Raw genomic sequence first — 12,998 nt, forward strand, 5'->3', positions numbered from 1 at the left:
ATCAACATTAAAATCATTGTAGCATTACAGAAAATCAAATTCATAAGGAAAACAAAAGAGAATTACCTTTCAACATATCTATTATTTCACATTCAATCGCTTCTTTTCAAACCCCGCACTTAATTATTTCAACTTCAAATGCAGGTATAGTTTAATCACTCATTAAATAATTTAACGAAATCATGTACAACTCCCTATAATAGTGACAACTATCAAAGAATTTTTCACTCGACGACCTACCTCCAGATTCCATCTATGTTGTGCTTCACCAATCCCTTCAATTCAATACAACTTTAAATAAAAAATCATACAATTAAATAAGAAAAAACATACCATGGAACTCAAATCCAATTTCAATGCAAAATACATTATTTTATCCACTTATTGTACTGAACAACAAATGGGTTGGGAAGTAAATTAAATTACACAACTCTAGTAGCATACAAACTGGTCCAATGTAACTAATAACCAACACCTGCGTAACCATAAATATTGAGATAAAATTTGAAATTTCAGTAAAATCCAAGTGAAGATGACACATAAAAGACACAACCCTATAAAATCCTTAACAATCAACGTTCAAACACGGAAAAAAGGGAAAAAAATTATCAGATTTGTGTTATAACAAATCGAACAAATGAACTCCAACGAGCTCCAATCTCTATAAAAATGAACCTATAATTTGGTAGAAATAACCTCAAATGATATCGAATTTACAAAATAAAGATCAAATAACAAAAAGAAAATACGTCGAAAGATGAAGATTGACTTGCGTCGAATACACTTTAAAATACAAAAATTGGACACCTTAGTATATTATTTAGGGGTGTCAATCGGGTCGGGTTTCGGGTCAACCCGTGAATTTTTTTCAACCCGAACCAACCCGAAAACCCCCAACCCGAACACGAACCCGTCTAACCCGAATCAACCAGTCTGACCTGCCTAACCCGAATTTTTTTTAAAAAAATTAATGCAAAAATTTTGAAAAAATAAAAAATAATAATATTTTAATTTAAACACATAATAACAAAATTTTCGATTTAAATTTGAAAGTTTAATTGTAGAAAATTAAAAGTATATTGACTAAATCAAATAAGCAATTGTTAAAAAAATAAAAAATATACAAAATAAATATTAAATGATGAAAATTTATCATATAAATATACAATAAATTTTGTTCAAATATACAATATATAAAAATATAGGTAATATTTAAAAAAAAATTCGGATCAACCCGCGACCCAACCCGAAACCCGTGTAACCAGTCACTAACCCGAACCCGAAAAACCCAACCCGAACTTGATTTTTTTCGTGTCGGGTTGACGGGTCGTGTCGTATTTTGACACCCCTGAATTATTATTCTTATTCCAAAAATTAAAAGCTGGGCATAGATATTAACCTAAATTACGACAAAAAAAACCCATTATAAATCACAGATTTTTTACTTGTAAATTAATTTTATTTAATATTCCAACGGAAGTCTCCCTATCTAAATTGGCCATGGCAGGTCTGCTGGAAATTCCAACTGTACTCAGTCCATCGGTGTCGGTGTTCTCCGGCCGCCGTGGAGCTCGAATCGTCTGCGACGCTGCGTCGCAAGTATCACTTGGTAATGGTTATTACTTTTGCTTCTCTTTCGTTTTTCATTATCTTCCATGATTCACTTGTTATCTGTGGATTGCCTAATTGTGCAGTGGTTGTATCGGTTGTATTACATTGAGTAGTTCATCTTCTGAATTTTAATTTCATGCGTCATTTTTTTTTTGAAATGGCTAACTTACTGAGGTTTTTTTAGTTGCAATTTCATGTTTTTGTGGATGTAACATTTAAACTATTTACTCGGAGAGCAATGGAAATTGAGGTGATTTAAGTTTTTTTTATTTATTATTATTTAAGTTAAACTTCGATAATGTTTCTATTTTTAAAATTCTAGAGGACAAACTGGGGCGTATTATATAGCCTTTAAATTCATGTTTTTATGCAGTGGTTTTGCTTCATTATGTGAAGGGCACAACTAGTGTTTCAGCAAAATGGAATAACCAAACTTAAATTTGCAGCAGATGCATAGAAATTCGTTGTATATAATTCAGTATGAAACTTTGTAGTGTACTGACAAGTATTGCCGTAAAAGTGGATGATTTTTAAAGGCATGGCAACATCCGTCAATCCAAAAACAACCTTACCTTATTTAGCTTTGGGCTTTTGGCTTCGAAAGAGTGTGCACTCTTTGTAGCATATAAATGTGGCCTTAAAATTGGGTTGTGAAAAGTTTTTGGTCTGAACATGAGTTGATCTTTATGTCATTTTCTATCTTATTATGGAAAAAAATAAATTTTTGTGGTGACTTGTATGCATTTCTCGGTTCCTCAGCACATGAAGGTGTAACAAACAGGAGTTTTGGGAGGCTGAAGGTGCAAAGGATTAGAGATCTTGTCAAAGAAAGCCACAGGAAAAAGAAGCTAGACAATGAGCTTGAAGGTGATCGACAGAAAGCAGAAAGTACTCCATCTCATGTACCGGGTGTTTTATCTGAAGAGTCCAATTTGTTGGATGAACAAAGTTATTCCAGTACTGGAGGTATCAAAAGAGATACTTCAAAGGCCTCCAGCTCCAATTTTCATTCTGCTAGACAAGATACTTTTTCTTCAAAAGTTCCCATGACATCCTCAAAAAGATGGCATAATGTAGAAGCAGCCAACATTTATGGGTCAAAGGCTTATGGTATCTCAAAGAAAGAACAAAACTTAAAAGCCAGTAATGACTTTTTTAGCAGATTGTCATTTAAGGAGCTTGGATATAGTGATTCCATCATTGAATCTTTAAAGAATCTGCAGTATGTACGTCCTTCACATATTCAGGTTTGCCAGACCAATCTTTGTTTTTTCCAAATTATTTTTGGCCACCTAACCTGAAATGTTTTTTCATGATATCTGCAGCTTGTTAAGACCTTTTCTTTGAGCCTTACCTGGCTAGTTGCGATAATCCCCAGAAAAATGGCATGTTTTTGGGTCATCGATCATTACGTTCCTCCGTTTTGTTGTCTTGTTCTCAGCGTCATACATGCCTTAAAGAAATATTCCTTAATGAAATTTACATCATTCTGTGATGCAAAGTATTGTCTTCGATCATTGCTACGTGAAGGCAATGTGGTATACTTACCTCTGTGAATGCGTAATGCTCCAGCATAGCCACTTTTGCTAACTTATAACACACTTGTATTTTCATGTGAAACTGTCACTTTCGTTACTCTACCATGGGTCCATGCCCGTGGCACATTTCCATGTGAAGTAATTATATTCTAATGTGAACCGGGACTCTCTTTTCCTCTCTAATGAGATTGGTATGATGTCATATCTTGGATACATTGGTATGTGTTTTCATGTGAAACTGTCACTTTCGTAACTCTACCATGTGTCCTTGCCCGTGACACATTTCCGTGCGAAGTATTTATATTCTAATGTGAAACCGGGACTCTCTTTTCCTCTCTAATAAAATTGGTATGATGTCATATCTTGGATACATTGGTATGTTTTGACTGAGTATGTCAGGTCAACTAGATGATTATGCATCGTATGCAAGGGAATATAGATATCCTTTGATCTTGATAATTGATGTGCCTACTTAAAACTATTTTACGTGGCTTGATGCAATATTTTATGGAATTTATAGATCTACTTGTGTGAAACATGAAAGGGGCAAATGGGAACATGTATTTTTCATTTTCTTCACTGGCAAATATATGATATCACTATCCTACATTTTAGTTTGAGAAAGCACCATACATATTTTTGATGCAGAAATGCTATTGCAGGCTATGGCATTTACACGAGTTATTGGGGGAAAGAGTTGTATAGTGGCAGATCAAAGTGGATCTGGGAAAACTTTGGCGTACCTTATACCACTAGTTCAGCGTCTTAGACAAGAAGAACTTGAAGGATTTGGGAAACCAGCTTCGCAAAATCCTCGAGTCATTATATTGGTCCCTACCTCTGAGTTGGCTTCTCAGGTGAGAATGTTTTATGGGACTTCTTTCACATTTTCTTTCTAAATCAATGAATATTGAAAAGGTGTCTTCTCCCTTTTCCAAAACTATGAATTTCTCAAGTAATAGGAACTCCCAACTATGTTAGGAGAGGCGATAGGTTATATTGTATTATTTTATGCTGTTTTCCATTTGTTGACTCTCCTATCTCTGTTTCACTTCTGCGGTTGACTATGTTGTTTTCGACAACGACAAAATTCATGTGTTCCTTTATACATGATATATGCTGATGCAAATTGCCGCATAATCTTTACATTGGCTAAACTTAAATCTAAAATAGACTTCACCCTTAATAAAACAATGTTTCTTTTAATTACATGTATCTTGTATACTGTCTGTTCGTTGCAAGAAATGAATGCCAATCAAAATTTACTCGACTTTACATATTTCATTATCATCGTCTGATCACCATGCACTATGTACTACTTCAAACCCGTAAGTAAAGCTGTAAATGTATCTAATGGAATGCAAGATACTTTTGCATTATAGGACAAGTGAAAGATTTGCTTATCTTTTAACTACTAATGCATATTGAAAGGTTATCGTGGAAGCTCAAAGGTTTTAGATTCTCATTTAAGAATGGTGCTTTTGTGCTTGTAAGAATTCGACATTACTCATTTTGGGCTTCGTCCTTTTTATTTATCATGCTCGTTTGGATGTCAGGTTTTAAATAATTGTCGATCATTGTCAAAAGCTGGCGTCCCATTCCGTTCTATGGTTGCCACTGGCGGTTTTCGGCAGAGGACTCAGTTGGAGGGTCTTAGACAGGAATTAGATGTTCTGATTGCAACTCCAGGTCGATTCTTGTTTCTAATCAAGGAAGGGTTTTTGCGGTTAACCAATCTTAGAAGGTTCAAGTTTAAGTTTTTAGCAACTTTCTTGTTTCATGATTAATTGATGTCTTCGCTGCACTTTGGAACTTTTATCTGTTATTTCGCAAAACAAGCCTAAACACTAGTTTAACATGATTAAATGGTATTCACTTTGACACACTCCACACTTGGACACAAACTTACACACATCTTTCTACATCCCTGGCCAAAAGAAATTACCTGCGATCCTGTTGTACATCCGAAGGGCTCCGGACTGTTCCCCAATAGGGGTTTTGTGAAATTCGATTAACATCTTTGAAACCCACGACAATGTCCGAGGAACTACTAATCTTCCTTTAAACAGCAAGCACCCATTAACTAGAGAGTAAGTTTTGCTGGCTTGAGCCATTCCCACTTTTTCTCTGATCTTTTTAAGCCTTGGGTCATTGTACACAGCCTCTCGAATCTCTTCTGCCCTCCATTCTGCTTTTGTTAAAGCATTCAATCCTCCCATTTCCTCTCTTCGAGACAACACATCCGCTGCCCCATTATCTACCCCCGCCTTATGCTTTATTTCAAACTCATAGCCCAGTAATTTGGCCAGCCAGTATTGCTGGTCCGGTGTGGTTATACGTTGTTGTAATAAATACCTTAAGGGCTTGTCGTCAGTTACCACTAGAAACTTATGTACCAATTGATAGTGTCGCCAATGTTGGACCGCCAACACTAATGCCATTAACTCTCTCTCATATGTAGACTTGGATAATGCTCGATCTGCCAATACCTTGCTATAAAAAGCAATAGGCTTGCCTTCTTGAGAAATCACTTCCCCTGCTCCCACCCTGAAGCATCATATTCTACCACAAATTCTTCAGTAAAATCGGGCATTCTCAGCACGAGGACAGTAATAAGAGCCTGTTTTAGCACCTCGAAAACTCTTTGGGCTTTGTCATTCCACCCAAAACTATTCTTTTTCAATTTTTCGGTGAGTGGTTTAACAATCTTACAGTAGTCCTTGATGAATTTCCAGTAATATCTCGTCAACCTAAGAAATCCCCTCAACCCTTTTGTGTTCTGTGGCTGCGGCCAGTGTATGACACTATCAACTTTATTAGGATTCGCTTCTAACCCCTGAGCCGTGATTATATGCCCCAAATAATCAACCTGCCTCAACCCGAACTGGCATTTTTTTTCCAAAACCAGCTTGTTTCGCTGTAATAATTCCAACATTACTTCCACATGCAACAAATGTTCCTCCCAATCCTTACTCTAATTGAAAACATCATCAAAGAAAACCAATACAAATTTTCGCAAGGCCGAAATACCTCATTCATGGTCGCTTGGAAGGTGGCCGGGACGTTTTTGAGACCAAAGTGCGTGAGCATAAACTCTTAATGACCTTCATGTGTCCTGTACGCTGTTTTATTCACATCAGCAGCTTGAACTCGAATCTGGTGGTATTCAGATTTGAGGTCCGGCTTGGTAAAATGTGTCGCTCCATGCAGCTCGTCAAGTAACTCCTCAACCACTGATATTGGGTACTTATCAGCAATGGTAATGTCATTCAATGCTCAGTAGTCGATGCAAAAAGCCAGCTCCCGTCTTTTTTTTTATTAGTATAACCGGGCTTGGACTATTTTGCTAGTATAACCGGGCTCGAGTATGGACTATTGCTGACTTGTATCACTGTCGATTTTGAGCATTTCTCCCACCATACATTCAATTTTATCCTTCTAATGATTAGCCATCAATATGGTCTTCCTGACACTGGCCCACAACCCTCTTTTATACTTATAGCATGATCTTATCGCCTACTAAGGGGTAATTCACGAGGTTCCTGGAATATCCACTCTTATTTAACAAGGATGTTGTTCATTGCTTCCTAATTCTCCCTCCCTTCTGCATCACCCCTCTTCTCTCCACTGTCATTCCACTTGAGTAACACTGCTCCACAGAATTCCACCACACTGCTCCACAGAATTCCACCTCACTTACACTGACAGTTCCCTTGAAGGATACCATGGATCTGCTAAGGGATGAATCCCCTTTTAAGATTACTGTTTGATCACGCCATGTAAACAACATCTCCATTTTAGCCCAATTCAACAACACATCACCCAATGTACGGAGCCGGTCAACTCCCAATATGAGATCAATTCCTCATAACTCAAACAAATACCCTTCATTTGAATTTGGCATCGCCCCAAATCCACCTCCAACACTTTGCACACCATCTGACACGATACGCAGCACCCATCTCCAAGACACACAACAAAACACACGCTCTCATCAATCACGAGCCCCAATTCCGATATTAAATTTTTTGAAATGAAATAGTGGCTTGCGCCACTGTCCACCATTGCTACTACCTCACGACCAGCCACCTTTGCCCTCATCTTCAAGGTTTGTGGTTGATGTATGCCATTAACAGACTATAACGACAACTCTAGAGTGTTGTATTCTGCGTTGGGTTCTACAGTCTCCTCTGGTCGCGCACCATCTCTTCCTTTTTTCCTCTATCTCGACTCGCTCCATCTCACCGCCTTTTCCTTCTTCCGTTAAAATCTTCACTCTTAGCGCATTTAAAACACCAACCCTTCTCTTGCCTGTGCAATAACTCTTGATGAGACACAATCCTGCCATCTAGATTTTTCTGATATGGCATCGTATCATGGACTTCAAAGTACTCCTCCATCTTCCCCAGCCATCCTAACGGATCCTCACCTTCAAACGCAAGTAATGCAATTTTTTTTAATGCTATTCTCACTTCCTCAACAACTTCTTCTCTCCTCCCTACCTAGCGCGCCACACTCTCATCCCTCTCGTGCATGTCGCTTCCTACACCCTGCTGATATCCACTTACGTTGTTAATAGCAGCCACTTCCCCCTTTCCCTTGATCATCTGTTACATCATTTCTCTCAAACTCGGTAAACCCTCCACACCCTTATCGATCTTATCCAATCTACCCTGCACCTGTAACATGTTGTCTTGCAACCCCATCAACGCCTTTTCCATGCTCTCCATCTTGGCTTCTAAACGAGTGCTAACCATTGTATTCCGCCACTCCTTCGTATCTGGCAAGTCGGACCAATGTTATGATCCTCACAAATGAAAATGATATTAAGATATTTTGATGACCAAATAAAAAAGAACTTACTATTTTATTCCACTAAGATAAACAACCTAGAGTTTATCACTCTATTACTATCACTCTCCCTCCTTAGCAGATTGTTAGTAACTCACGCAACAGGAAGTATAACCGAATGCCTCTCTCTACCCAACCCCACTCTTCTTTTATATTCCTCCCTCACGTGCTTTCCCCCTCCCTCTCCTAACATACACGTTTACAATCTTGGTTTGGGGCCTGTCCATCCCTTCATCTTTGGAGCCTGTTAATTCTGGAATAATTGGGCTCAATAAGTCTGGGGTCATAACATCTAGTTAGGGTTTTCAAGAACGTTTCGGGCATGTTTGGTTTCCTTTTTCATGTTTCTGGAAGGAGTTTGTTTTGAAAATAATGAAGTTTCCTGAAAATTTATCGGGAAATGAAGTGTATAATTGGTTTTGCTTTAGAAAAATACCAAATTTATTGTAGCAGTCAATTTGTGCAAGATTTTGTCTTGTAGTTGGCCTTTTAATGGTATGTGGAATGTAAAAATATACTGTATTTTATTATACTGTAATATAATAATATCGTAATTTTGTGAAATGATAAAAACTTGAATTTAAGGTAATAATTATGATGAAGATGTGAAAAAGAGTCTTGAAAGATGAGATAGTAGTGTTGTTTTTGTTTTGTTTTGATTCTTTTTATTTTTTTGAGGAAAAGTGTTATTTTTGTTTTTAAGGCAGCATTGCCTCAAATTTTCGATATCCTTTCTCTTTCTTGCACCAGGGAAATGCGAAGAGATTATCAAACGATCGTGTTTTGACATTTGTCATTACTTTCTTTATTGGCATATGCTTGTAGTGATTATTTTTTTTATTATGTTCTTCAGTGTTGTACTGGACGAAGTAGATATACTTTATAATGATGAAGATTTTGAGATTGCATTACAAAGTTTGGTAAACTCGGCACCTGTTACATCCCAATACCTATTTGTGACTGCAACATTACCTGTGGAGATATACAACAAACTGGTGGAAGTTTTCCCAGATTGTGAGGTGGTAATGGGTCCTGGTATTCATCGCACAAGCCCTGGACTGGAGGAGGTACCTATATTTTCTATTCTCATTGATATCATATGATGGTATTCATTGAAACAAATGAGGATATGAAGCATTATACTTTGTTTCTAGTCAATATATGCCATAATTCTTATTTGAAAAATCCACCAAATTACCAAGCAAAGGAATAAATGTGAAGTGAATAATAAGCGATTGAATGGTTTCATTTCTAACATGGAATCTAGAAGAAGGATATGAAAAGAAAAATTATTGGATGATTTTTCAATTAATGAGTTTTTTGTGAATATTGAAGTCTACATTGGGTCAGTATTTGTGAAATTCCCTTTCAAAATAAGGTAGAATGCTAGAATTTGATATTTTGGTCTTCCTATTTGAGTTTGAAACAGGTTTTTATAGAAAATTATTAAATGATTGATTGTGAGATTTCTCTTTGACAAGAAACACTTGGTCTTTAGATCTTTACTTGTTAAGCCACTTGTGCTTCCATATTATTCTTGATGTTGGAGTAGAAAATGTTTCTGCGCATTATATCATTTTGGCATGTGTTTTAAAATTAAAATCACTCTCATAAATGAATATAATTTGGGTTCGAGTCAGTTCTTCCATCGGGATGGTATCAAGGTGCCAAGCATCAGTCCCTCATTTGTGATTCATTTTTTATGCTAAAGATTTACTACAGAAGTATATTTGCAATGTGTTGCTAGTTTAAAATCAATATCCCAAAAGTAGCTGTACAGATTTGTATTATTCTTTTTAGTCTTGTTTCTTTGTTCAATTCCAGCTCGTGTTTATATTTATCTTGTCCCACAATTAGCTATCATTATTAGTCTGCACAGCTAAAGCATTATTTACAATTACACAATGGGATTTTACAATATAATTTACCTGTTTTGGGGAATAAATGTGGCTTTCAACACAGTTTTTGTGTATAATGTCTAGATCCTCATGGATTGCAGTGGAGATGACAAAATGGAAAGAACTCCTGATACAGCTTTCCAGAACAAGAAAAACGCCCTTCTACGGATTGTTGAACAAAGTCCAGTGACAAAGACGATTATATTCTGCAACAAGGTCATCAGCAAGATAATATGGCCAAAAATTGTTTGACTATCTCTTTTTTATTGTGTTTCTGATAGATTATTATTACTGACATAGTTGTTGCATTTACCATTTGTAGATAGAAACGTGCAGAAAAGTTGAAAACGCATTAAAACGCTTTGATCGAAAAGAAATCTGCTCGAAAGTTTTGCCATTCCATTCTGCTTTAGAACAAGAGTCAAGGCTTGCGAACATAAAAGAATTTCGTAGCTCTCCATCAGAGAACATTTCCATGTTCTTGGTTTGCACTGATAGGTATGTTTTTTTTTTCCTTAGGTAATATCCCACACTCTCTTTCGTTGTACTGTACCATTTTTGCTGTGGAGATATTTCTAGTTCTCCCATAACCATAACAAATAGATGAAGTTAATTTAAAATATGAGTTGAATCCACTTAATTCCCTTGAAATTATTCCTGAACCCAGCTTAACCTCCCTTATGCTTTTAATTGCATCATTTGCCTCCTCTATCTATTTGCAACACATACTTAACCCTCTTGTATTACAAGGTTATAACACATGAAGGTTAAGTCCTCTATCTATATGCCACACGTACTCAACCCTTTTGTATTATGAGGTATAACACATGAAGGTTAAGTGAAATTAACCCTAACAAAATTGATTTCCTTGAAATTTTAAACGGTGACAGAAATTTGGATGTATTGAAGTGAGCTTGCATGCAACATAACAGATGTTCTGTGGTTTGTTCGTAAAGGTCTATATTATGACCTGTGGATAGGGGTGTCAATTCGGGTGGGTCGGGTCGGGTTGTACAATAGTACTATTCAATCAAATGGATCAACCCGAACCCGCGCCAACCCGAAAACTCTCAACCCAAACTAACCCGATCAACCCGTATAACCCGATTTTGAATTTTTATAAATTTTTTTAAAGAAAATTAAATAAAATTCAAATTTTTTTTTTTAATTAAAACATATAATAACAAAATCTCCTCATGTATATAATTTAAATTTGAAAGTCTAATCGTAAAAAAATAAAGTATATTTACTAAATCAAATAAATAATTGTCTAAAAAATAAAAAATGTTCAAAATAAATATTAAATTATGAAAAATGTATGATATAAATATACAATAAATATTTTTTCAGACATACTATATATAAAAATGTAGGTCATATTTATGAATTATATTTTTTAAAAAATAAAATAAAAAACACGAAATTTTTTTTCGGGTCAGGTATCGGGTCCAACCTGATCTGACCCGAACCCGAAAACTCCAAACCCAAACCTGATTTTTTTCAGATTGAACCGTGTCGGGTTGGTGAGTCGTGTCTGATATTGACACCCGTACCTGTGGACCAGTGTGTTAAAACTATATTGATCTCTTTTAGTTTAATTTATGATCGTCATCTTATATAGGTGAAAATAGATTGTGATGGTAGAAAAAAATATTGTGACTAAATAACAATAAAATCATGTAAAAGATGTATTAAACTCATAATAATATCTTATATGATTCTATAATATAATCGTTGATATCTAAAGCTCCCTTCAAGTTGTTCTGGAAATCTGAATTGAAGTATTCAACTTAAAACACAAAAAATTCATTATGAAATGCCGCACTAAAGATTTTTAGATAGCATGAGATTGGCAATCCTAGATTAGGATTCTTGCTCCGAATGCTGTGTTGGAATTTTTAGTAGGTGTAAATATATTGGATAGAGTACGCAACACAAAATGGGTTCAGTTACAAAGCTTATATCCACTTAGATACCTCTAGATGGTTAATATTAAAAGATGGTTAAAATTCTTTTAATATCTCTTAGTTTGTTTACAATCATTATTTCTTCATATAGGTGAGAATATGTTGTGAAAATTTTGTTGAAAATCTTTCCTAAAACTAAATCACAATAGACATTCATATCAATGATAGCTACATCATAATTTATCATCAAATTTTATTCGATTATAATATTCTTTATCCATCAACTCCTTTTGCCATGGTTCGCAGAGCTTCCAGAGGAATTGACTTTGCAGGTGTAGATCATGTAGTGCTCTTTGATTTTCCCCGGGACCCTAGTGAATATGTGCGTCGTGTTGGAAGAACAGCCAGAGGTGCTGGAGGCAAGGGGAAGGCCTTTGTGTTTGCTGTTGGTAAGCAAGTTTCTCTTGCAAGGAGGATAATTGAAAGAAATATGAAAGGGCACCCTTTGCATGATGTGCCATCTGCTTATGAATTAATGAAGTAGATTAGTCACGAAGCTGTATCATTCATTACGAATTTTTATGAGGTCATTTGGACTTCTAGCCTTTTGGAAATTTTCTTTGTTGTTGACGTTTCTTTGAGACATTGGCTCTATTTTCAGAAATTTCCGGGCTTTAAACTTTAACCAACTCGCGACAAACCCCCTCCGTCTCGTCCATTTTTATGTTCCATAATCTACATTAGACTCTCTCGTTGTATGACTTGTTGATGCATACCTGCAAATAATCCTTCCGGCATCCAAATGCTTCAATTCATGTATGTTTCTGGTAGAATGGGCATACGGTTAGCTGTCACGGACGTGGATTCTGACGTGAATTTTTAGGGAAAAAAACTTGTACATGTCGTGATTTCTTTTGGAATATCATGTAGCTTTCTCCACGCAAGTAATTTTCAGTTGACATGCCGGATTTCGGTAAGAAAAGAGAAAAAATGGAAAAAAATGTAAGTTGCAGAAGTAAAAATACAAATTAATTTTATGATGACTAAAAGAAGAAAAAATGCAAATTATATGATAAAAAATATATTTTCTTTTTAAATTTATCTGTCTATGTCGATGTCAAACTAAAAAAAAATGTAATTATTATAACTAGTACTCTTCTGTAGGCGTTATGTTCTTGTATAATTGGAGTAAT

The 12,998-nt window shown here is 35.8% G+C and overlaps 1 protein-coding gene across 2 annotated transcripts; it reads left to right on the forward strand.

The window, feature by feature from the left end:
- Positions 1-1,422: 1,422 nt before the first annotated feature.
- LOC140985028 (DEAD-box ATP-dependent RNA helicase 50) lies at positions 1,423-12,608 on the forward strand. 2 transcript variants are annotated; one of them, XM_073452757.1, is made up of 8 exons: positions 1,423-1,609; positions 2,371-2,858; positions 3,812-4,006; positions 4,706-4,893; positions 8,854-9,067; positions 9,983-10,114; positions 10,221-10,396; positions 12,112-12,608. In XM_073452757.1, the coding sequence occupies exons 1-8, from the start codon at positions 1,501-1,503 to the stop codon at positions 12,347-12,349; spliced, it is 1,740 nt and encodes a 579-aa protein (XP_073308858.1). In that variant the 5' UTR covers positions 1,423-1,500; the 3' UTR covers positions 12,350-12,608. The 2 variants fall into 2 exon arrangements, with proteins under 2 accessions (XP_073308858.1, XP_073308859.1); XM_073452758.1 differs by having other exon boundaries at positions 1,425-1,615.
- Positions 12,609-12,998: the final 390 nt, after the last annotated feature.

This window comes from Primulina huaijiensis, chromosome 9 (assembly GCF_012295235.1).
Source record: "Primulina huaijiensis isolate GDHJ02 chromosome 9, ASM1229523v2, whole genome shotgun sequence".
NCBI classification, from domain to species: Eukaryota; Viridiplantae; Streptophyta; class Magnoliopsida; order Lamiales; family Gesneriaceae; genus Primulina; species Primulina huaijiensis.

Coding starts and splice junctions, on each gene's coding strand:
- LOC140985028 (XM_073452758.1), top strand. CDS start 1,501: ATGGCAGGTCTGCTGGAAATTCCAACTGTACTCAGTCCATCGGTGTCG. Junction 1,616..2,370: donor GCAAGTATCACTTGGTAATG/GTTATTACTTTT, acceptor TCGGTTCCTCAG/CACATGAAGGTGTAACAAAC. Junction 10,397..12,111: donor TTCTTGGTTTGCACTGATAG/GTATGTTTTTTT, acceptor CATGGTTCGCAG/AGCTTCCAGAGGAATTGACT.